Source organism: Delphinus delphis, chromosome 14 (genome assembly GCF_949987515.2).
Source record: "Delphinus delphis chromosome 14, mDelDel1.2, whole genome shotgun sequence".
Taxonomy (NCBI): Eukaryota; Metazoa; Chordata; class Mammalia; order Artiodactyla; family Delphinidae; genus Delphinus; species Delphinus delphis.
Window position 1 is genome coordinate 49,154,425 of NC_082696.1, and position 26,629 is coordinate 49,181,053.

The 26,629-nt window shown below is 39.1% G+C and overlaps 1 protein-coding gene across 1 annotated transcript in view; it reads right to left on the reverse strand.

Moving 5' to 3' along the window:
* FIG4 (FIG4 phosphoinositide 5-phosphatase) overlaps positions 1 to 26,629 on the reverse strand; it is a 130,102-nt gene that overhangs the window by 29,743 nt on the left and 73,730 nt on the right. Inside the window, exons 17-22 of the mRNA XM_060030106.1 lie at positions 20,414 to 20,472; positions 17,960 to 18,107; positions 15,300 to 15,383; positions 13,331 to 13,526; positions 12,241 to 12,323; positions 10,078 to 10,164 (exon numbers count right to left, since the gene is read on the reverse strand). Coding sequence (XP_059886089.1) covers positions 10,078 to 10,164; positions 12,241 to 12,323; positions 13,331 to 13,526; positions 15,300 to 15,383; positions 17,960 to 18,107; positions 20,414 to 20,472 — 657 coding nt within the window. The remainder of the gene's footprint in view (positions 1 to 10,077; positions 10,165 to 12,240; positions 12,324 to 13,330; positions 13,527 to 15,299; positions 15,384 to 17,959; positions 18,108 to 20,413; positions 20,473 to 26,629) is intronic.

Genomic DNA, 26,629 nt, shown 5'->3' on the forward strand with positions numbered 1-26,629 from the left:
GCATAAAAACAGACACATAGGCTGATGAAACAGAATTGAGAGCTCAGAAATAAACCTATCCATACATAGTCTAGTAATATTTGGCCAGGGAGCCAAGAATAGTCAATGGAGAAAAGATAATCTCGTCAATAAATAATGCTGGGAAAACTGGATATTCACATCCAAAAAAAACTGAAAATGGACCCCTTTCTTACATCATATACAAAAGCAGAATTGGACTAAAGATTTAAATGTTAGGCCTGAAACCATGAAACTCTTAGAATAAAACATAGGAGAAAAGCTCCTTGATATCCATCTTGTCAATGATTTTGTGGATATGACACCAAAAGCACAAGAAACAAAAGGAAAAATAAGCAAATGGGGCTACATCCAACTAAAAAGCTTCTGTACAGTAAAAGAAGTGATCAACAAAATGAAAAGGCAACCTATGGAATGAGAAAATATTTGCAAACTACATTATCTCATAAGGGGTTAATAGCCAAAATATATAGGGAACTCATACCACTCAATAGCACAAAAACAAATAATCCAACTAAAAAATGGGCAAAGGACTCGAACAGATATTTTTCCAAAGGAGACACACAAACGGCCAACAGGAACATGAAAAGGTGCTCAACATCACTAATCATCAGGGAAATGAAAATCAAAACCATGATGAGATATCACCTCACACCTATTAGAATATTATCAAAAAGGAGAGAGAGAGCTTCCCCAGTGGTGCAGTAATTAAGAATCCACCTGCCAATGCAGGGGACATGGGTTCGAGCCCTGGTCCGGGAAGATCCCACATGCTGCGGAGCTACTAAGCCCGTGCGCCACAACTACTGAGCCTGAGCTCTAGAGTCCGCGAGCCACAACTACTGAAGCCCATGTGCCTAGAGCCCGTGCTCCGCCACAAGAGAAGCCACTGCAATGAGAAGCCCGTGCACCACAATGAAGAGTAGCCCCCGCTCACTGCAACCAGAGAAAGCCCACGTACAGCAACGAAGACCCAATGCAGCCAAAAATAAATAAATAAATTTATTTTTTAAAAAAAGGTAAGTGCTGGCAAGAATGTGGAGAAAAGGGAACCCTTGTACATATTAATGGGAATATAAATTGGTGCAGCTACTGTGGAAAACAGTATGGAGGTTCCCCTAAAAATTCAAAATAGAACTACCATATGATTCAGCAATCACACTTCTGGCTATTTATTTGAAGAAAACAAAAACACTAACTCAAAAAGATATATGTACCCCCCCTGTTCATTGCAGCATTAATTACAATAGACAAGACATGAAAGCAACCTAAGTGTCCATCAATGGATGAATGGATAAAGATGTGTTATATATACACAAAGAATATTATTCAGCTATTAAAAAAAAAAGAAGGAAATCTTGCCTTTTGTTAAATGGACGGACCTTGAGGACATTATGCCTCAGTGAAGTAAGTCAGACAAAAATACCATATGATCTCACTAATATGTGGAATCTTAAGTACCCCCTCAAAAACAAAAACAAAAACTGAACTCATAGAAACAGAACAGATTGGTAGGTAGTTGCCAGAGACAGGGGGTGAGGGATAGGGGAAATGACTGAAGGTGGTCGAAAGGTACAAACTCATAAGATAAATAAGTTCTGGAGATGTAGTGTACAGCATGGTGACTATAGTTAATAATACTGTATTGTGTATTGAAAGTTGCTAAGAGAATAGATTTTAAAAGTTCTCACCACACACACACAGAGTTTTAACTAACACAGAGTTTAACTGTGAGGTGATGGACGTGTTAACTAACCTTATTATGGTGACCATTTTGCAGTATATACAGATATCAAATCATTACATTGTACACCTTAAACTTACACATGCTATATGTCAATTACATCTTAATAAAGCTGGACAAAATTAAATTTAAAAAGAAAATCATGATCCTATTTTAGCCTGTCCTACTAACATAATGTATAAATTAACTAATAAGGACATCAATGGTTTGTCAATTAAGAACATCATGAGAGACCTGCCAAGAACTCTGTTGTTACATCTAAATACTCTATAGTGAAATAAAAACTTACAAATATTTATCATTTGTCTTGCCGTTTGCTTCAATTTGTTAACACTGACATTTCTCCCTTTTTCTCCCTCACACTTAACTACTGCATGATATTCCTTAAAGAGGTAAAACTACTGAATATCAAATATCATTCATTCATAATTTATTTAATGCTTACTGCATACAAGGTATTATGCTAGGGACTGGGGACCCAAAGGCAGTTAAGCCTTGCCTCAAGTAACTAACAGGTTTTTTTTAGATTAATTTCAGATTAAAAATACCACATAGTGGGTTTTTCTTTCTTTTTTTTAACCAAGGACTTTCTATTCCCATAAATTGGGAGGGATGGAAGAAGGGTGATTACAAAATATGAACGCACTTTTAATTTTGAAAACATAATGTAATTGATTTGCATGGTAATATTCTTCAAATTTCTTCATAAAACCATAAGGAAAACGAATAATACTACTAAAATGTTAACCACAGAAAATTATGATACATTAAAAGACTATTGATGCCTGTTGGTGGATTTTGAACACAATCAGGACTTGATGGGACGTGTACTTTATTTTTAAAATCATGTGTAAAAGCCCTAAAGGGTCCTGAGTCACACGTAGGATGACAGACCTACCTTTAAATATAAAATTAAAATGGTTTTTGTTGTATTTCAACCCAAGTTTTATCTTAACTGGAAAGACTTCTTGCATAAGCTCAGAGAAGACAAGGGCAATGAACACATCATACCTGGGCACACAACATCATCGTGCAAAAGGAAAGGCTGTCAGGAAGGCGTGGTGGCCACTCCAGCTGCCCGAAACCATCCCACTCACCTTCCATACACAGAATTGATGATAATTTGGTAAACTAACAAAATAACAAAAGGTTAAACAGTTACGAAATGTGATTCTTGTATGCAGAGCTAAGAAAACCAATGAGTAATAACCCTCACGTGGCCGTATCAGATATGCAAATCTGTTCCCCCAGGATTAACCTGCTTGCTCATGTAAAAAAAATAAGTCAGTGTTTTATGGGCTAAAAATACATTTAAAACCCTAATAAATTCTTCATCTCTATCAGTAACTGAAGGATTTTTTTTTCCTTTTAATCAGACCGTGGATCTCAAGAAAATTTAAAAACCATGTATAATAACCTATTTAACTCAGACCCCCATCAGAGAAAGATACAAAATTTAACTTACTTGCTTTTTAAATCAAGAGCAGAAAAAAATCCACAAAATTACTGAATCTCTCTAATCTAAAACCTCTTGAGCCTCAGACAAATCGTCTTGACCTTATTATGGTCACAAACGAACGACCTTAGCTCCCAAATTTACGTTTGTCATGTACTTCCAATCCTGGTAACCAGACCTACTCAACTAAACTAGCAAACTCCTGCCTCTAACACATTCCTCACATCTAATCCTTTACCAAAATTTACCAATCCCTACAGAGTCTGCCTCTACAAAATAAATCCCTTTATTTCAACTGCCAACAGCAAGCAGGCTCCAATCACTTTCTTGTCCTGATGTTTCCAACAGATACGCTGTTTCTCTCTCTCCAATCCATTCTCCATGCTATTTCCAGAGTGACCTTTATCACTCCCCTGATTAAAACATGCTTCTAGGACAAGGGTCACTCTCTCTCACTTAGCATCTCTTTCTGATCTTGTTCCTGCCGGTCTGTCTCTCTGGCCTCCTTGCTGACAATCCCCTTGCACTAGACACAGAATTCCATATGGGTCTCCAAAAGCTGTGTGTGGTCTTCACCCTCTGCCCTCTCTGCTTCTTCAACCGGGCAACTCCATTTTTCCCTTAGAATTTAGCCTGAGGGTCAGCTTGCCCAGGAATCTGTCTGATTTGGATTCTTCTCTGCACCCCCAGAGCCTCCTCTGCTAACACCTTCACAGCACCTCCTACACCTGGAATCACTGACCACCCCCCATCCCCGGGTCAATGTAAACCCTCAGAGGCAGGGACTATATCTCACTCAACTGTGTATTACTGTACGTACACCTAACCTGGAACATAGTGAACAGTCAATAAATACCTGTCATTTAATGCCTATAATGCCTTACCTAGAAGGTGAGTATACCTTACCTTATAGAAGTGCTAGCTAGGTTCTTGGAAAGAAAAGAAAAACCCATATTAAGGGGAGGTACTCAAGTCCTCGTGTGAACCTACAGAATCCCCATAAATGGTATGCTTTGCAGTCATCAAAAACAAATAGTCAATATACTAAATTTTTAAAATATCAAAGTCATTTTAGATACATTAAATTAATTACACAAGTACCTACAATTAAATTTCCATTTATTATTCCTTATATGCTAGTAGGCTAGTAGGCTGGTAGGACAGCCTACTCTGAAAGGTGCAAAAAAGTCACCCTGTTCCATTAAATTTTCTTGTTTTACATAGTATACATAGTGCTATTGTAGACAATATTCAAACAAAGAGGCATTCAACTTTTTTCTGTTTTTCCTTTATCCATCTAACAGCTTTTCATTTTGACTTTCAGTGTAGCTTCCTGCCACCTCCTTCCCTTGGTTAGTCATCCCAGCTCTCAATTCACCGTGAGTAACAAGAGTGTATTTTCCAAGGCCTGCATTTATTTTACCCACTTTGGATACACCACAGAAACCTCTCATCTGTTCCTGACCCCTTTTCTTCGTGACCTCTCTCCTCTCTTTGCCTAATTATTCTCAACAGGAATCGTTCACACATATTTTCATCCAATCAACAAACATTCATTAAGTGCCTAGATATAAGGAACAGAGTTAAGATTTTTAAGTTATGTGGTTTCAGAAAAGGTGCATTCATAGAAATCCAACCTGTGACTGTTATCCACAGTGAGAAATGCACTTTGCAGGGCAAATTGGTACACAATGCTACATTTATGTATAGAAATAAAATTTCATGAAACGAGACTTAACCATACTGTGTGCCGTGCACTGGAGCCTTCTACTGGATTCAGTTCAGTTCTGTTTCATTTTGTTACGTGGACGCCTACTAAATTAATTTCATGGCCCACTAATGAGTCCAGGATTACAATCTGAAAAGCACTGTTGGAAAATACAGGAAGGAAATTTGTGTTGTGGAGAGATTACTGTATTTAAAAATAAAAAGAGCTAAAAATACCCTGGCAGGGCTGGAGAGAGAATGGCAAAAGAAAAAGAGGGGAAAAGAGAGGAACTAAAAGTAAAAGAAATAGGGAGTAAGGGGAAAGCAGAAAGAGATAATTAGAAAAGTATTTATAAGAAAAGCCGGAGAGGGTTAAAGAGAGAAAAGTAAAGGCCAGAATCAAAGAGAAAGAAAGACTTCTATGGTAATTTCTGGGGTGAGGGAAGAGGTCACAGCCTAGTTTCCTTGGGCTGAGGAATTGTTGTCACCTACCATCTCCCACCTGTGGAGGGAATTAGCTGATTAATCATTGATCACTGCCTCCCAACTGCTCTAATCCTTAAACCTTTAAAGACTGTACTCCCGGGTGTTTGGGAAAGATAACAAGGCCATTAAGGCAGAAATACTTCTTTAGCCTGCAGCAGAGAAGACAGCACTATCTGCAGAGGACTAGATGAAATCAATGAGGCAGGAGCGGGGGTGGGGAACCCCAGAGAGTGACTTGTATATAGGGACTCATCACTGAAAACCGTGAAAAGTAACAAAGTTGAGCTAATCATGGCCTAGTGTCAAGCTCACCTCATCGGTGTGAAAAGGTGCCCTAATTCTGTGTCACAGCACGCTCTGATTTGTGAAATGCTTCCCCTAGCAGAAGCCCATTCCCAGGGGCATTCCCTCTAAGGTCAGTAAATGCTACTTACTGTGAGATGTACTTAGGGAATAAACTCAACCGTAGGGTCCTAAAACAGTAAACACACTTATTTAGCTCATCCTGCATTGGAAGAATCCTAAATTAGACACGTTTTACCCAAACTCTATGTATTACATTTTGAACCACTTCTTAGAGGTAATTTTAAACAAGTGAGACGTGTTCCTAGAATAGGTGAACCATGGAACAGCAGGCACTAATAATAGGCGAGTTCATGTTCTTTTTAACCTACACTGATTGGCACTTGCTGCTTAGTTAAAAACTCCTCAGAACTGGTGGGAGTGTACAATGAGGGCAGGGTGCTTTGGCATGAATACAGCAAATCACCGCTGGGCTACACAGCACCCCACCCGCCCTGGCACAGCGAGCCCTTCCACGCAGGCCCTTCTCATTCTGCATTTGGTCACAGGTGCGAGTGGAAGCAGGACAGAGAGAAAAAAATGCTAAAACCTTGGTGTGCTTACTTTTTTCCTCTATCAGAAGGCAGGAGAGGGCAGAGGGCTTATGAGCAGGAAAGAGAATAGGGGAAGAACTAAAAAGTGTTCAAGGATGGGTGAGGTGGGTTTCTAGGGATGCTCATGGGGCCCCATGCAGGCTCTGATGGTAATGGGAGGGGTGGGGGGTGAGAGTCAGTACATTTCAACAAACATTTACTGAGCACTCAATTTAGGTACTATTCAGGAGGCAGCAGGGAACACAAAGATGGGCTGCCCTCTAAGAACCTACAACTTACTAGGATGACAGTAACTCTAAATAGCAGTAGCACTGGTCTCATGATGGCTTAAACAACCTCCACATCATGTTATGAGTCAAGCAAAGTATGCTTGCCCAGGAAGCATGTCTACGTTTGGGACAATATGCTGGGTACCAGGAAAAGAGTAAAGGTATGTTCTCTTTAAATATTAAAAACAATTTTCAAGCTCAATAGGGCTGAAACATTATGTCTGCATACAGAGCTGCCTACAAACTAGATCATGTCAGAAGATCAAAATGAGGGTTGTTCACACTAATAACCCAGTATTTTTACCACTGTGGGTATAAGAGCAGCTGGTAACACTAGGCATTTATAGCTTAGTGATGGAAAGCCAGCTCATCTGGGTTTGAATCCTGTTCCTCCACTTGCTAGCTGTTTGACCTTGGGAAAGTTACATAACTTCTCTGTGCTTCAGTTTCCCCATCTGTAAAATGAAGATGATAGTTAAGACCTACTTCCTAGAGTTACTGTGAGAATTGAGTTAATATAGATTAAGGTACATAGCATAGTGCCCATCACACACTGCTCAGGAAATGTTGGCTGATGTCATTTCTCCCTAATCACCACCCATACACCTAGGAAGTGGCATGAATCGAAGGGAGGGTCACACTCACAGAATACAGCTATGAGTGTTTGGGCTGCCGGTGCAGACATTGACTAGTTTGGGGTTTAATATCCGCTTCTAAGAAATGTCCTGCAAGAGCTTGGGTGACCGTGCCCAGCTCCCCATGCAGGTTTCTGCACCTCTGTTTCAGGAGCCCCTAATCCACTGGCTCCTTGCCTATTGTTTACTGTCAATATATTTTACATTGGTTGTTGTATACCTCATATTTAGAAAAGGAGTATTGGTTTGCCTCATAATTTCAAGAAAAACTGGTAAGATTATGAATTGTCCAGAGATGAGTTGATACATATGTATGTATATAAACTTAAAATAAACTTACTATCAATATATTTAAAAAAATACCAGAACCCAAAACATAATAAGATGAGAATTTCCAGGATCTCATATAAATCTAATTTCTCTTGGTTTTGGCATAGCTTTAGAAATTTAAAATTGAAGAGCTGACATTTTAAGAACCTAGTTACAGTTTCAATTTAAAGCACGCGTGCACACACACCAAAAAACAACACTCTCGGGCAGTTGCCATGACAACATAATGCAGAGCCTACCAAGCTCTTTGTTATCCTGCTGAAGACGCTGCACCAAGACACACTCATGTTCGATTCTTTACTAATTAAGTGGAAAACGTTAAAAAAAATCGTAGATTCACATGGTTTTCATCTGTGCTAAGACTCAGACAAGCAAACATTAAATGTTTTGAGAAAAGGAATTTAAAAGTAACTTAACAGCAAGACCAATTACAGATCAAAGTAGACACAGTGTGGAAGGAAATGTGGGAACATGTTTTCCTTTTATGTTGTAATGCTATATTCACTTCATCACCTGCTCCTCCTAAGTTGTGCCATACTATTTTAATGGAAGAATCATTTGAATAATTTGGTTAACAGAGTCTCTTACTTTACTAACACATTGAAATACTTTCCTTCTTTGGCCACATATTTATCAGTTCATTTGGGAGCTCATACTTCCATATGCTAATTAGATCTACGAAAGAAAAACTGTCTCTAAGTTAATAGGAGTTCATATGTTTTGTTTTTGTTTTTGTTTTGTGGTACGCGGGCCTTTCACTGTTGTGGCCTCTCCCGTTGCGGAGCGCAGGCTCCAGACGCGCAGGCTCAGCGGCCATGGCTCACGGGCCCAGCCGCCCCGCGGCATGTGGGATCCTCCCGGACCGGGGCACGAACCCGTGTCCCCTGCATCGGCAGGCGGACTCTCAACCACTGTGCCACCAGGGAAGCCTGTTCATATGTTTTTTAAAAAAGAGAAAAAAAAATAGTGAAGGGGAGAGAAAGAAGGGATAAATAGCCCTTTTGGAGGCTGTGATAAGTCTTGGTTTTCCTTCCCCTTCTCTGATTAGCCATCTCTCTCTCCTCAGCGTTAAACTCAGATCCCCTCAAGACTCAGCTGTAGACCTTTTCTCACTCTGTTATTCTCTTTTCCTAAGTGGTGTCATCTTTAACCAGAGACTTTAATTATCACCAACATGCATTCACATTCCCAGAGGCTCTTTTCTGAGTTCCAGATCAGTTGATTCACCTGCCTCCTAAACATGGCCACTTTGATCCCCCTTGAAAGGCAAACAGGTTCCTCCTACGGTGCTCCTTACCTTGATAAATGGCAGCTGTCCATGGTCCTAACACAGGTCCGAATAGGTATTCAATACCTATTTGCTAAATGAATGAATGAATCAAACATAGTGTTTCCAAAAAACCTAACGGCCATCCTCGGTAAGGCCTTTTCCCCATACCCAACTATTTCACTATCCAGTCTATTTCACTTTTTAATATTTCCTAGATTCATCCCATTTCCAAAATCCTCCCAGCCGCTATTCTCTAAGGCACCAGTCTTTGCCGGGATCACTATAGTAGCCTCTTAACAATTAGGAACACGCAGATGTAGTACATGGAGAAGTCAGGCAGTCAGTATCTATCAAATAATTTACTAAACAAACTGATAAAGTTGTACCAAGAAAAGGGAAGAGAACATTTACTAAATGTCAACTCTGTGCCAGATACTGATCTAGATGCCTTGCATATCCTACCTCATTTAATCACCACAGTGACCCCTTTTTATAGAGGAAACTCAGCTGATCATATGGCATCAGGAGCCACTCCTGGTCACAACCTTTGCTTTGTTTGGTCCCAACAAGCAGAGAACAATGACAAATAGGAAGAAGAAAGGGACAATGGTGATGATCACAACGTACTGAGGACGTATTCCAGACACTGATCTCAGCACTTTGCATGCATGATTTCATTTCAGCCCCACCATCCTCCTATGAAGCAGGTGCTACCATTAACCCATTTTGCGACAAAGAAACTGAGCCCCACAGGACTTAAGTTACTTGCTCAAGGTAAAAAAAAAAAAGAAGTCGCAGAGTGTTAAGTCAGGATATGAACCTAGTTCTATTTATTTAAGAATTTACTAAACTCCAAGTTATTCACTAAACAGCAAGTTAACAGAACTGGTGAAGATATAGAGCTAGAAAAGACAAACCACTCCTGCCCTCAAGGGTCTTGCACTGAATTTGAGGAGCCTGTCTCCAGGGTCAGAGCTGTTTTTTCATCCCACTGCTATCCACTGGAAAGCAGAGTTTCTGGAGGAAAATCCTCACCAACTCCAGTCCCACCTCCAAAGGCAAGGCAAGGCTCCCAACCTTTTCCCCATCCCCACAGCTGCCCAGTTTTCCTCGGATACGGTATTACACCAGGAGGAGACGCTTTAGTGCTTGTACTAATTTGGGGACAAGACAATGTCTTTCTCATAAAGTCTTAAAAAAAAAGCACCCCGAATGGCATGAATACAAAGATTTTTTTTTTTTTTACAAGTCTAATCTAGTACTTACAATTTTATAACTCCATCTGGGCACCTGGAACAGAACTGCTGGCTGCTCTTGTCTTGTTTATGTTGACTCTGCCCCAGCTGCACAAATCTACAAATTATAACAGATACAAAGCTAAAGAACTACCTGCCACAAATTCAGGACAGCGCACAAAATGATATGGGCCTTCAAACGACAGTTATATGCTTATGTCAGAAAAGCACGCAAGAGTACCCTATGTGACACGAGACTCGATTTATAAATGACTGCCTGATGTTAGAGTGGGTTTATGAGAAGTAAAGGAGGAATGGGTTAAAATGTAAGTCGTAACCATGGACATAGGAATGAAACAAAACGTGTATTTCATTGCATCCCGTTTACTCAAACGTGATACAGAACTTGAGCCAAAATGTTCCTGAAGCCAGGGAGATGATCTTGTAAGGCCTCGCATATCTAAGGGTGACAGCAGCAGGAAGCATGGGGAAACGTGAGGCAGTGGCAGGGACGGGGATGTCTGCAGTGAGACAAACAACAAGGAAATGCCAGATCAGGCTAGGGATCCATCTCCTGGAGCAACGATGCTGTAAGCACCCAGGGCATGGAGTTGGTTTCCTCAGGACCACAGGAATCCCCGGGTATATATACGCCAGCCGCTCGGAAGAGTACTTTCATCTGAGCTGGAGGGGACTAAGGAGACCACCTGCTGAGCACCACTGTCCCCCCACCATCCCCCTCAGAGAAGCCTCCAACGACACTAATCCAGACCTGCAGCTAAGGCCAAAGGGACTCGCCCCAGGCCAGCTCGGCAAGGTAAGAGGATGCCTTGCAATGGGCCACTGATATTTCTCAAGTGTACCCATCTGAAGTGTGGCCTGGGCTACATGCACCCATCTTCCCCTCAGGGATGCAGTTTGTAGTTTTTATGAGGTTTTTTTAAAAGTCAGGAAAAGTGCTGAAGAAACTACCAATTATTCGATCAGTACAGCACTATAAAAAACTTTGATTACTCTTATCCAAACTTTTATCTTCAGCAAGTGAACAGCCTTGACATGTACACTTATGCTCTCTGCAATAAAGTCATATTACTCAGTCACTAACCCCAGATAAATCGTTCTTCCAGATCATGCTGCTCATGAAGGCCCACTTCAACTAACTCCTGAAGAGTTGAGCTACGGAGTGTGACAGCTGTATGAATGTCATGCATGTCTGTGTATCCAGGAGTGAGGAGGGTGTGGCTGAGTTCTGAACGACTCAGTTGGCTTCCAGTAAGACAGTGATGCACAGTCATACCAGTGCTTCTGTAGTCAAGAAATGCCATACATTTTTATATTTCACATATTCTACAGCAGATCTTACTAGTATGAAGCAGAGAGCTGAAAATATCCAGTTCAATGGATTCTGCAAAACAAATACCCTCCTTAAAAAAGACCTGGAGGTTAGTGCTCATTATATTACAGTTTACATAAGCCAAACTTAGATGAAGTGGGTCCATGTTCACCTGCAATAATTAAGTCTTCTTAAAGCATACATTAGGTTGAGGGGGCGTTTACAGTGGTCTCGTCAGGGTTTTAAGGATTTCTAGGCGAGGAGTTCTTTTGAGAATCTGATAACTATGAATCTTTGCAAGCGCACACAGACACACAAAATTATATACGTGATTTCAGGGAATACCTTTTGGTAGATCTCCTCCTTTTAGCCAGGTCTTCCCAATAAAGGTCGATAACATTCTGCATTGGTGCCCCTACATCACTGCTTCCTTCTCCCTCCTCAGCCTCCACTCCCACCAGCAGCTCTCCACCCCAACCCCGAGCTGAAGGGAATACAAGGTCCTCAGTTGTCTGTATCCCAAGTTCATTCTGTAAGAAGGTACTTGATCTTGAGGATTTGTTAATGCAGGAATGCAGAGATGTATTTAAACTTCAGTTTGCAGCTTATGGGCAGTGAAAATACATGTAAGCATCATAAATTTTTATCACTGAGGGGCCCTGAGAGTCTCAGGCAGTAAGTAGGCCTTTAACTCCAAATATAAATTGTTTCAGAATTTGACCTAAATGCTACTATTTTATTCCAAGTGGAATTCACTTCCTTCTGTATTGTTGACTATTTTCAATTTTTAAACGTTACACTAGATATAAGGTATTGTATTACATTTGCATTTGTCCTTAATCTCTCATGAAAATACTTTACCTTAAATAAATGGAGAGATCTTCTTCTGAGAGGCCATCTGAGAGGTTGATTCCATACACCTCTTTCATGGGCTGGACCACATTCTGGGGTCAAAAGAAAAGGGAACCAGGAAGAAGTTTTAGACATCTAGAATCTTAATAATTTCCAAAGATGAAGAAAATGAACCTGTGAATTTTCCCACAAAGGCAATCACAATGTTTCTTCAACCTGGTTCATTAAATTTCTCAGTTAATGGTTTTTAAAAATCTGACTTCATTTTCACTAAAATAGTTTATTTTAGGGTAAAAAACTATTAGGTAATTACTAATTGCTTTTGTATAGTGCAGAAGTTGGCAAACATTTTCTGTAAAGGGCCAGACAGTAAATATTTTAGGTTCTTTGGGTCATACTGTCTCTGCCATAACTAAACTCTGTTGCTGTTATAGGGCAAGAGCAGCCATAGACAATATATAAACAAATAGGTATGGCTGTAAATAGGCATGGCTGGTTGTAAATAAAACTTTATTTACAAAAACAGGCAGCAGGATGTTTTGGCCAATAGGTTGTAGTTTGCCAACCTCAACCCATGGCAACATGTCTAGCTTTAATGACTTTTGGCCATTTCTAGAAAGCAAATTTCCCAAAAGCTAAATTTGGTTCTTCTGTGGTTTACTTGCCTTTTGTTTCCCCTCAATATATTGGTAATGTCAAATTGAACAGGATGAACTTCCCACTGGGGTTATGCAAAGATTGTGAGGCCTAGATCCAAACCCTGCATTCCAACAATGTGCTGAGCAAGGGAATAAACGGATGGGCTACTGTACCAAAGTAATAAGTGGATGGGCTGCTCAAAGAGGGACAGGATTCTCTTAAGAATTCTGAAGTGACAAGAAATTTACTGTTACACATGGAAGCAAAAACACCAGTTTCAGAAACCATTCTCAGTAATGTCTTTGTCAAATGTATTCATCTCTGCAGTGCCTGCAACACTGTGCATTAGAAAGGTATGAGTGAGGTAATGTGACTTTTTCTTGCTCTCAGCCTTTTAACTGAAAGTGGGATTTTGGAGATGAGCCTCATGCCGGACTGCACACTCTCCTCGGCCCCTGACCTCGGTCACTTTGGCACTGTCGCCCGTGTCAGTCATCTTCACTGGCGTGGAGCGCTGGGACACGGAGCCCTCCTCCTCCCGGTCGGTCCCGGAGTCGTCCTCAGAGCTGCTGGACACGGCCTCCTCGCTGGGCGGCGGTGGGGCACTGGCGGCCGTTTTCCGCTGTAACACAGCTTCTTCTCTGTTGCTCTTGTTTCTTTAAAAAGATGAATACGGATGTGAACCATCTGTAAACCGAACCCTCAACGCTTACTGTGTATCGCTGTGTCCCAAAGCCTTAGTCCTGGTGAAGCATAAGAAAATGACCGTGAGGAGCCAGCTTCTGGATTCAAGTTGTGCTAAAGGGAAAAGTTTAATATTTTATCATGTACATGCTGACCTTATATGAATTTAAGCTTTGTTATAAATTCAGAAAATAAACAAGTATGTGCTTGTAGTGTGCAGAAAAGTCTTTTCACCACTTGGCTACTGTGTCTTCCTTTGGTAAGTGAAATCAGTATTTTCAAAATTTATAATACCATAATAGAAGACTATTATGTTTGAGATATTAGTAAAATTACCTACAATTTGTAGAAGCTTCAAGAAAGGGTCGATAGCCAAATCCATGTATATTTCTGTCCCTCCTATGAATTTTTAGCAATCACAGTGGCAGCTGATTACTTGTACCAAAGTAATGAGCAAATGATGAACATAAACTAAGATTTTAAATTGTTTTATTACTAAATAACTATATTTTCTGAACATTCCTTCTAATAATAGGGAGTAGACGGGGGGAAAAACATAGAAAAAGCCCACACTTATTAACTTCTATTTTAGTGCCAAATTTGAGAGTAGTAAGAATGTTGTTTTAATTCAGAAAACATTTTATGGTAATATTTTTGGCGTTTATGAAAAATATTTAATATATTTAATATTTTACTCTTACTTTAAAAAATTTTCTGCAAGGGACTTAAAATACCATAATATTCTGCATTTTCTAGTAAAGAAACATGCAATACTATCTAACCACGGGTTAGATATTACAGAAAATAAATTCATTTCTGACTTTCTGCAACTAAAAATTAAAGTGGATACATTTCAGTACTATACACTAATAGAGCTGATCATTTACGTATTTGTCCCAGGAACTCCTTAAATTCTAAATGTCCTGAGGATGTTAACCTTCTTTTAAATTCCTCTTAGCATCTGGTCCAGGGCTTAACATGCAGTTATTTAAGGCCACATATTTAAGCCACATAAATGGTGTGTCTGGAAAACAGTAATATATATCTCATTGTATAAATCACACGTAGCTAGAATCCAATTAGGCCCCTGTACACACTCCCAAATACAATTAGGACTCAGAATCTACAGGCTGGCCGGGGTTTCTGCCCAGGGCCTAGGAGAAATCTTATCACTGGGATTATTCAGGTCAGTGGCAGTAACAGAGATTCTTACGCTAGAACACATTTCATTCCAGTCTCAAAGCATAAAGACTGTAAACATGGTTTGTTCTCTTCCTCATATTATTGCATATAATAACAGTCATCCCCAAAACAATGTTACAGTAATACACAGAAAATCTATTAAGTTCTCTGAGCATTTGCTTTAATGTTGCCTCAGGATGCCAACGAAAATAAATACAACTAATATAAATTTTTACCTAAGTATTTTATGTTGTGGGAAACAGGATGCTGAGTTATTAAAGGACATACATAATATCTGCTACCTGCCTTTATGCCATCTGTGAAACTCCTGATTTAAAATAGTAAAATGCATCGTGTTGCTGGAATTCCCGTGAATTATACTTTCAGTGTCTAACACTTTTTAATGATCCCAGTGCTATAAAAAAGCTACCTGTATAGATGCAGTGAATGGACTGCTCCAAACTATGTGACTTGAAGTTATTAGTTTTTGGTGGAAATTATATTGTAAGCGCTGTATTATTTTACATGAATCTTTAAAATTTCATTCTATATGCAAATCTTACCCCAATACTGATTTTCCGGTTTCATCTGGCTTACGCACTGTAAACGGACTTGGATCAATGCCAAAAGTCTTAGGCATGAAGTCACTGAAGAAAGGGGAAAAAAATTCCATGTGAATCACTGTCCATCCAGAGGACTGTCTACTTCCATCTCAATTCACATTCTTACATGATTCCTTCTTAGCCCTAGGAGGTATATATATTCTAAGCCAAATAATCAGGGGAGTTTAGGTAATCTGGGCCATAAAACCCCATGAACTAATGGTACTCAGTAACTTCAATGTTAGCAGTCCTCACTGTGAATTTTCTCTGATTAAGAGACCCAATAGTTTTGAATTTAAGATTTTGTTTACTGGAGGAGAGTTGGTATCTGAATTACTGCTAAGATGCATACCCTCTGGTTGTATATCACGAATTCGTTTTCGGGTAAAATTAAACTCATAAAACCAATGGCAAGACACTTAGCTGCTCAGTTTTATGGACAATGTTTTTATTACACAATACCACCTAAGGAGGCGGACATAATGATCAAAAACGCAGTGGTATGAATTGAAGTATCAACACTTACCTCATTAGGCTGGGGTTAATTCATTAAAACACTGTTGGAACACTTTAAATAGAAACTGTTAATTTACCACTTACTGAGATAAGCTGAAGCTACTTCCTCACGATACAGGGCCTACTTTACTATTACCGCTGAAGCCCTTTAACAGATGCCAAAAAGGCAACAGTTGCATGATTTATGCAGATAAGACTCATAACTTCTGGCAAGGATACTTCTCCAAGTGTGTGATTCAATATTACATTTTTTGAAGGAAAAGAAAGTAATATTGAATCTGACTCAAAATGCCTACTTAACAGTTTGAAAATGTTGTTTTCAAAATGCAAGTGGTTTAATTTTTCTTTCTTTCTGAACATACACAGTCCATCTTCATTATTTGTGGATGCCATATTTGAGAATCTGCTTACTCACTAAAATTTATTTGTAACCCCAAAGGCAACACTCAGAGCTTTTGTGATCACTCGCAGACAAGCGCATGTGCAGCGCAGTGAAAAATTAGAGTCACCCAACGCTCACATTCCCAACCGAGGGAGAACAAGGTGACACTCTGCCTTCTTGCTTTAGCTCTCATACTGAAAACAAGTGTCCTTTTCACAGTCTATTTAGTGCCATGTTTTTCACATTTTTGTGCTTTTTGGAGATTTCACTGTCTAAAATGGCCCCCACGCATAGTGCGGAAGTTGCCTGGTGTTTCTAAGCAGAAGAAAGTTGTATGTTATAGAGAAAATACATGAGTTAGAGAAGCTTCATTCAGGCATCAGTTATAGTGCTGTTGGCTGTGAGATCAATGTTAATGAATTGACAATATATATTATACAAGGTATCTTTAACAGAAGCATACAAAATAAGATTACGTACTGATAGGTTGAGGAAAATGTTATGACCAGATGTTTTCAGGAAACTAACCCTGTATTTCTCCTAAGAGCAGTGGTTCAGTGTTCTCTAACTCAGTATTTGCAGGAACTTTACAGAGCATTAACTGCTGCCAATAAATAAAACCGACTGTATATCTGTACATACACATATAAGTAATATCATTCACCTTTTGCTGAGTTGAAAAATTCTGGAAAATGACAATAACCTTACAGTTACAACTGCTAAACTTTAACAAGGTAACTGAAAATGAAGCAAGTGAAAATTCCAAACTTTCTATCTGAAACTGAAGCAAAATGTAGAGTGATTTCTAGGAAACAAACCATGGAATATGTTTCCACATGTACCATGTTAAGTTTAGGCATACATATATCACATTTGAAGTAAATGAAAAATACAAAATGTAAGTACAAAAATGTAAACTTTAGTATAAAACATAATGATCAAAAACTGATTTTCTTTGCCTAATTTTCTTAATCTAGTACCATCATCTTCCTAAAAGGCTCCGCCAAACTCGAAAAGAGACAGAAAAATGAAGTATGTTCAAAGGTGGAGAGATGTCTACAAACAATGTCATATGAGTTATGAAAGAAAGAAGGATATTTACCCTGAAAAAAATTAATATTGCTTTCTCAAATATCTAGAGGGCTATCACACAGAAGAGGAACTAGACTTGTCCTGTGCCTAATAAAAACAGTAATATAATAAGAGTCACCATTTATTAGTAACCCACCTGTGCCAGGTACTACGTTAGGCACTTGGTGCATGTGTGTCTGTGTGATACACACCCCTCTCTATATGAAGTGAAGAAACAGACTCACATAAGTTGGATAATTTTCTCCAGGTCACACAGGTAGGCAATGGCTGGTCTAAGATTCACATTCTGGCCTTTCTAATACCAAAGACTATGCCTTTTGTCCACTAATTTATGCTGGCTCTCAATTTCTAAGTTCAACTTAAGAAGCTGAGTTTATTCCAAATGAAAAATTAGGACCGAAGGGAGGCAGATTTCAACTTATCTAAGAGAAGAATTTAACTCCAGTTGTCTAACTGTAGAAGGACAGCCTCCTGAGTAGCGGGCTCCCAATCGCAGGAGGAATTCAGAGGCTGGACAACCACCTGCTAGCAGGCTTACAGAACAGATTCCGAGTAAAGTAAGATATAGCTGTACAAACTAGGAAAACTATAGCTCCCCAATTCTTCCAGTTTCAGAGAACTCACAACATACCGCGCTGAACTCGTCATAGCCAAGCAAAAGGTGTCATCAAAGCTACTCAGCTCGTATGGTCGAAAAAATTCGTTGTGGATGTCAATCTCCTCTTCGTATTTGTGAAACTTCTTCACTATCAACTTCTTTAAGTTCGCAGCACAGATAACTAAGAGAGATACTGCCTGTTACTCTTAAAGCCTTTAGATTACATCTCTCAGATATTTCTGTAATATCAACTGTGTTCACAGAGAGCGGAGCGCACTGAACAAGTTCAGCTCCTGCCTCTGGCACTTTCACGCTTGGAAGAGGAACAAGATATGTGCACAGAATATATACTGCAAAGCTGAGCGTGACAAACTCTAAGGAGGTGGGGACCTCTGGAAGCGGGGTAGGAGTGGGGAATTATTTTAGAAATCCAATTATTCAGTTCTTTAAATTCCTTTTTGCTCTTAAATAAATACCCTCTGCCTTCTAGATAAAAATTATGCAATTTCACTAAATTTTCCTTTATATTTCAAATCCTATTTACGGGCAATATTAGGCTGTTGAAGTCCTATCCTTTTTCCCAGAACAACCAAATCTTAGCAATGTGAGTTATGATTTTGCCCAGAATTTCAAGGTAACAAATACTTTTTAGAAGTTAATTAATAATTTATTAAGAATCGAAAGTCATTTGCAACCTTTTTTACTTTATGGCCTTCACCACCCAAAGTTGGGATGGCCAACCATGACTAAATGGAGTCCTCAACTGGAACGTTCCAGATTGGCAATAGATCTTAATATCCTTTCACAACTGGGAAAACTGGCTTGCCCGTGGTCAGGGGAATCAGTAACAGAATCAAGAATAAACTCTATTGCAAACTGGTCAATTATTTAATTTGGGAACAAATTATATTCTTTTAATATAAAAATTTTCCTGCCTTTCTGACAAATTAATAGATAATTTAAACTTCAGTGACTAAAATGTACTTTTATACACACATCTGTACTTTTTTCACTGCTTAGATAGAGGAAAAGTTTTTATTTCTCCTTGTGAATGGGTCTTCACTTCCTCCCCATTCCCCCCAAATATCTAGACATACATCAAGTACTAATTTTAAATGATGAACTAATATATTATATAAACATTTGAGGGACATACCTAATAACTGTAAGATACAATATAACGTATCAGGCTACTTAGATAAAAGTATAACACAATCTCTGCCCTTAACTGATTCACTTTGTTATAAAGCAGAAACTAACACACCATTGTAAAGCAATTATACTCCAATAAAGATGTAAAAAAAAAAAAATTAGAACTTCCCAACTATAAATGCTTGCAATTTGGGGAGGCAATTCAAAATTTTAATTAATTCATTAATTAATTCTATTTACTGTTTTCCTCCTGAAAGATCAGAGGAAATTCTGTGGCCCGGAGTTATAATCTTGAGTGCGTTCCCTCTGAGGAGTTCACTCCTCTCCTCTGTGAGGCTGGAGGAAGGTTTTAGGAGGCAGATTAGGAGCTCCTCAGAGCGTGACAGTGATGAATGGTACACAGAGCGTGTGTAAGGAACTCCAGATGCAGTTGGTGGCTCCTCTGTCAGGTATACAACCTCCAAAATGATCTTTATATTAAATTTCTACCTTTTGAACAAATTTACCTTTTGGTATTAATGTTTCTGTACTAGGTTTGAATCCTGATTGAAAGTAAAATGCTATGCCTCTGATGGAAAAAAAAAAAAAAAAGCTAAGATGTTGTACCCCAATGTTCACTGCAGCACTATTTACAATAGCCAGGACATGGAAGCGACCTAAATGTCCATCAACAGAGGAATGGATAAAGAAGATGGGGTACATAGATACAATGGAATATTACTCAGCCATGAAAAAGAACAAATGCCATTTGCAGCAGCATGGATGGACCTAGAGACTGTCATACTGAATGAAATAAGTCAGACGCAGAAAGACAAATATCATATGATATCACTTATATGTGGAATTAAAAAAAAAGGTACACATGAACTTATTTACAAAACAGAAGTAGAGTCACAGATGTAGAAAACAAACTTGTGGTTACCAGGGGAGTAGGGGGGAGGGATAAATTGGGAGATTAGGACTGACATATACACACTACTATATATAAAATAGATAACTGCTGTATAGCACAGGGAACTCTACTCAATTCTCTGTAATGGCCTATATGGGGAAAGAATCTTAAAAAAAAAAAAAGCAGATGTATATTTAACTGATTCACTTGCTGTACACCTGAAACTAACACATTATAAATCAACTATACTCCAATAAAAATTTTTTTTAAAAAAGCTAAGATGTTACAATCTCCTATCTATTGTAATAGCAACGTAACAGCGAGTAGTCATTCATTTCTTTCTAATAAAATATTATATGCAAAGAATTGAATGCATCAAGCTCATTTAAGAATAATTCCAAAACATATCAGTATAAAAACTAAAAGAGAAACAGTATACCTACCTTCATCATAAGGCAGTGGTAAATGTTTTATTACCTCTGGTGTCCACCAGTAAGTATAACTATTAAAAAAAAAAAAAAAAAGAGATAAGATGGCCCAAATGTAAATGTAGATTTTCTACAATTCGCTGGATAAAAGGGTGTATGGTCTAGAGTAAGATGCTTTTAAAAACACGGCTGTGAAGCTTTTGGCACAGTAGGTCTTTAACATGTTCTTTCCTTTCCCAACCGCTTCTTGTTTCAACTACATCATAGATCTACAAAAATGCCATGTACACGTCTGAGAGTCAAGGTGCTGTGATGTTACCTACTTTTAGCTAAAAATGATTCGGGTACACGAAGCCAGACTCTATGAGCTGCTGTTGACTGTGCCTACTTTATTACCCCGCCCCCCGGTGAGCAGCGGGACTGTGACCCTAGTCCTACAAGTAGGATTCTCCTGCGCGTAGTTATCTCAGAGTTAGGTTACTTTTTCTACTCTGCTCTATGTGTCTGGGTCTGTGTATATGGTTAAACAGTTCAGCAAAATCATTAAGTAAATGGATAAGCCTAAAGAACAAATTTCCTTAAAAAATAGTATAGCCCCTGTTAATCTTGAACTGTAAACATTCACTACTTGATTATAGAGGCCAGTCAGAGTAAGGCTGGGAATTTCAATCATCTGGAGGTCTGCTAGAAAACTCAGAGAATCTGAAAGGATCCTGAACTGCCTTTTCTCTGAACACTGAATTTAATTCTAAATCAAATTCTGATGAAATGGATATTTATGAGGAAAATGCTATATCAAAGCTAATGAGAGCTAGGAAGGGGAATGATGTAAAATGGGATATCAAATTAAAAAAAAAACATTTTCAAAAGGTTCAGAGAAAAGAGCCTACAGCCAAAAATGCTAAAAGATCATTTAAAATAAATGAAAGGCTTTCTAAAAATAAAATGTTGACATTACGACCTTGAATAACCCCAATTATGATGAATGGGGAGTATTTAAAGGAAATAGGCAACGTAGAGAACTCTCCTAGAGATGGCAAGCAGATACTGACCAAGGATGACCAACAAGAGCCGGGGAGCCTAGTGACCTGTGGGGGTAAGGTGGGTAGTACTATGATAACAGCAAAGACTCCTAAAGTTTTGCCTTGAGACTGAAGTTATGCCTTAGAGCAGTGCTTCTCAAAATCAGTGTACACACAAAAATCACTTGGAGATCCTGTGAAAAGGCAGATTCTGATTCAGTAGGTGGGGCCTGAGAATCTGCATTTATGACAAGCTCCCAGTGATGCCAAAGGGGCTGGTCCTTAGACTACTTTTTGAATAGCAAGGCTTTAAAAGCATGAAAAGAACAGAAAAGGGATAAGTCTGCTGCTTACAGAGAATTCATTCAGTCTTTCAACATTTATTAAGCACCTACTGTGTATCAAGTACTGCTCTATACGTTAGAAATGCCCTGTTGAAAATAATGACAGAGAGTATAGAGCTACTTAATTCCAGTATTGTTTCCATCTTCACCAGGCATAGTAAGTTTCATGCTGGAAAGAGAAATACACAAGATAAGAGGGAACTGTGCACAGCCTAAGAGGTGGAAGGAAGCAGCAGAATCTCTCTAAGAGCACTCAAGTGTCCTGGTACAGTTGAGACCAATAATCTTTTAAGAAACAGTGAAGAACAGAACTGACAATGGGAATGGGCAAATGCAGTCTTGATGTTCAAAAGTGAGAGGGTGAAAGATTCCAAAAACTGTACAGCGATAAGTGTGATGTCAGTGCAGGCGAGATAATGAAACAGATATTTACTAGAGACATACTGTGAGTAACCTAAAAAGATGACCAGTGGCTTCTATGAATCCACATATATTCACAAAAACAAGCCACACCAGGCTATTCAGACTATCAGATCAGGGGAATGAAAGAGACATGGGGGTGTGTGCGTGTGTGTGTCAGAGACAGAGAGAGAGAATTCGCACGTGAGCAAGAGAATGTATCTGCTTGCGTTAAGTAATTTCCTAAAAAATGGTGCACACGATGAGCTTACTTAGGAAAAAGAAGTAAACATTATAAAGAACGTGTTTTAACTCAGAATGTACCATGTGGAGAAAAAGAATTAAGAGGATCATCTTAATTAGTGCTTTTTTTTAGTATTAGTGCTTTGAGACCAGGCCGTAATTTTTTTTTTTAATATTACTAAACTGTATCTCCCTAAGCAAGATAAAGCAACTTAACAATACTTTTTTAAAAGTCCAACTCTGGGACTTCCCTGGTGGCCCAGTGGTTAAGCCTCCACGCTTCCAGTGCAGGGGGCACAGGTTCAATCCCTGGTCAGGGAACTAAGATCTTACATACTGCACGGTGAGGCATAAACAAACAAACAAATAAATAATAAAGGTCCAACTCTTCTGAGTGGGTCTCAAGCAAAGAAGCCCAAAGAAATACCTGCCCTGGGGAAGCTGGGCTGAGATGGATGGACGAGGAGGGCATCTAAGAGGACTGAACCCAGGACTGGGGGACCTTCATCACCCGACCCACCAGGCACTTTCACCCAGAGGAAGAGCACCTGCACTGGGACAGAAATCTGCTTTGGGACCAGGTATCAGAGGACAGGAGAGTGCAGGTTGGTGCCACTTCCTCCTTTGCATAAATACCTAGTAAGTCAGCTTCTTTTCTCTTTTTTAGTCCTCAGTATTAAGAGTGTTCAATTCCACTGGCTCACACAGAAAGGTTAGGAAGATCTTAAAAGACTCTTTAATTCCCCTAGTAAACTTGGGAGCCCTCTGAAATAATATATATGGACTTGAGCAAAGCCAAGTTGATATTGATACATGTGAACAATACAGAGAAATGTGAGCAGGATGACAGGATAGTCAAGCGTTGACAGCATAGTAAGTTACAGCTGTCTAAATGATTCCAACCAAACATCACAAAACAATGTTAAGGTGGAAGGAGTTGTGCGATGGTATCCCACAGGGCTCTGCCATCTACCCTACTCTATTCAAGGACTTACCCTATGTCATCAAGGACTTGTAGGATCAAGATGGCCAGCTGATTAACTCCGAAGAAGCTACAAAACTCGAGGAAAGAGTTAATAAAAAGGATATATATTTACATACTTTTTTTGGAAGCAGGCAAAGCATATACAAGCATGACAAGATGGCACAGATAAGGCGTGGCAGTAGGACATGTTAAAAAGACTTGGGAGTCCCAATGGATAGGAAGCCCAAGGAATTAACATTACAATGGCATTACTGAAAATAGTTAATGTAATCTTACACTTAAAGATTAAAAAATAGATTATCCAGGACAAGGGGAATAATGGTACCAATGGTCCCATAACAGTTGGCACAAATCGGACCAAACTCTGACTACTATTGGACCCAGGTCTGGATACCAGAGTTTAAAAAGAGCACTGACATAGGCTGGAATACAGAAGAGAGCCTTCCGAATGCTAAACAGACTTAGAACTACAGTATAGGAGAAACAGCTAAGAAAGTGGAGCCATTTTTAACCTGGAGAAGAAGAGATTTTGCAAACATGTGAACTTGTCTTCATCTATTTAAAAGACTATCAAGTGGATGAGGAAATTGTGTTCTCAAGGTCTCAGGGGTTGAACTAAGATTACTAGGTAAAGTTATAGAGAAGCAGATATCGGCATGATATGAGGAAGAATCATGTAAGTGAACTGTCCGAAAACAACTACCTCTCAACCAGACATGCCCCTGTTGACAAACCAGGGCCAGACAAGCATAGTCTGGGAATACACAGAGGGAACTCACATATCAGACAGAGAATAGAGCCAGGAAACCTCCCAACTCTGAGTCAATGAGATAATTAATGCTTAAAGTCTAAAAATATCTTGGTGACATTATCAACACTCATTCAATAAATGGCATCTGAGATGACATATGACATATTAACCTATTTCAGAACAAAGCTTCAATCAGTGGTTTTGAACAGATCAATAAACATGGGGTTTTGAGTCACAAAAGTAGTTACCTCAAGAGGATTGGTTTGGACAAACTTTAGGCAGAGCTAGGTTTATTCCCCCCCTTCCCTTATCATTCAATAAAAATGTTGTTTCAGAATAAATCATTGATAAACACAGTATAAAATACATGATGGTCACCAAGTTTGGAAACACAAGCGAATACATAATAAAGTGTTCATTGATATTATGTTACAATAAGTGATAAAATATTATCTAAGTTTCTAGATTTTATGGCCATCCTATATGATTTTTAATAAATGTTACAACTAGGGAATGTAATCCCTTAAAAAAATAATAACAATACAAACACCTGTTGGACTTACTATGTGCTAAGGATTTATATGATCTCATCTGATTCTCAGAAAAACCTACACATCAGACACTACCATTATCTCTATTTTACTGATGTGGAAACTGAGAACTGGACCTTGCCTCTGGTCACACAGGTATTAAACGCAGGCAGTCTCTCCAGAGCCTGGCTGCTTCAGGACTGTGTTGATTGTGTGTCAGACCCAGTACTACGTACTTCCCGCCCATTTTCTCATTTAATCCTCAAAATGACCTGTGAGGTGTGTATGGTCGTCTCCATTTTACAGTTGGGAAAACAAGTTTTCCAGATGTTTAGAAAACAAGTTTTCCAGATGTAACACACTTGCAGAAATTCCAACTCAGCTCTACCCTGACGTCCATGCTCCTGTCTGGTTACTGCCTCTGGCTAAACTGTTCATTCCTTCTGAGAATTATAATACTGATTTAACTGTCATCAAAATAACTGGAAAGTCCAAAATAAAGCACTGACATTTATCTGGCAGTCTTTATAAGTACTGTGGATGAGGAGTATCAATTGTTGATGCCAAAAACCAATTTTTGGAATTTTGACATTCTAGTGAAAAAAACCCAAACAAACCAGGAGACCAAGTCAACTGTGAGAGACATAGTATCTACTTTGATAAAAGTTTATTTTCAGTGGGAGACTTCTAGCTGATCCTTGCTGTACCATCTAACCAGCTGAATAATCTCAGTCAAGACACATCCTCTCTGCACTTCAGTTTCCTTTTTTTTTTAAAATGGGAATGTAACATCAGCTTCCTTTTATTCCCACAAATAAGCGCCAACACTGCAAGTGGTTACTCAAGGTAAGCAAGTGGTTTTAACTTACGCTTGTAATTTACCAGCTAATTTCAGCAACAGAAAATCGAGTTTTGTTTGTTCCCAAGTTGTATCTTAAGACCTTCAATACTTTAAGTTAATATAAAGTTTTAGAAAGTCAGCCACATTTACCCATAGTCAGCTGCATCAACAAAGCTAAATATGGGTATTTACACTTATCTCTCATCAAATAAACGTAATTAGCTCCAGATTTTTTGTCAGCAGAAATTCAAAGCAATCATTTATTAATCTTAAATGTAGTGGAAAAACCAGAACTGCTTCATTTATAGGGAAAGTAAGCTCAAGTATTAAGCTGGCTATTCCAATAATATATGTACTTAAAAGTACAAAGCTGAGAAACATATAAACTCTGACGTTTCCTTAATATTTTAAATATTCCTGAAGTATCACAGAATTTGGTAACAGCTGTAACATCAGCACTTGCTAATTCACCAGTTGTTCGTGGTCTGTCCACACAATTAGCCCAGACTGGCAATGACCCCTGTAGTGCTCGAGAGGCATCTCTGCACAAAATAAGGACTACATCACACCGATCTTGTGAGAGGAAAGCGTTAGGAGCAAACCTGACATCACAGGCCTTTGAGCAGAAGGCACCAGGCTCCAACCTCGTATGTGAAAAATGCTGCCCATTATTAGTACATGACTCTTCAATTAAAAATGTTAGAGTCCTCTATTAAATCCTCACAATGACTTTGTGATGTGTGTCCTGTCATTTACTTTTTGTACATGAGGAAAATGAGGCTTAGAGAGATGAAATAACTAGTTCAAGGTCACACCACTGCAGAGACTCCAATTCTACCTGACCCTGAGGCCTGGGCTACAGGGCGTCCTGTCAAAACACCTCAGGGAAACAGTTCATTTCTTTGGGGACTATTACTACCAATTTAACTGTCATCAAAATAACTGATACTGGTGAATGACTCTAGAAAGCTCAGAGTGAGCAGTAGGGGTGGTGGGAGTGGTATCTGCCCTTAACGCCACCGCTCTAGTTTCCTGTCCTCCCTAGTGTCACCAAGAGTTCCTTGTGCTTCTTGGAGGAAAGAGAGTTGGAATTCCAAAGTGAGGATGTCTAAGATT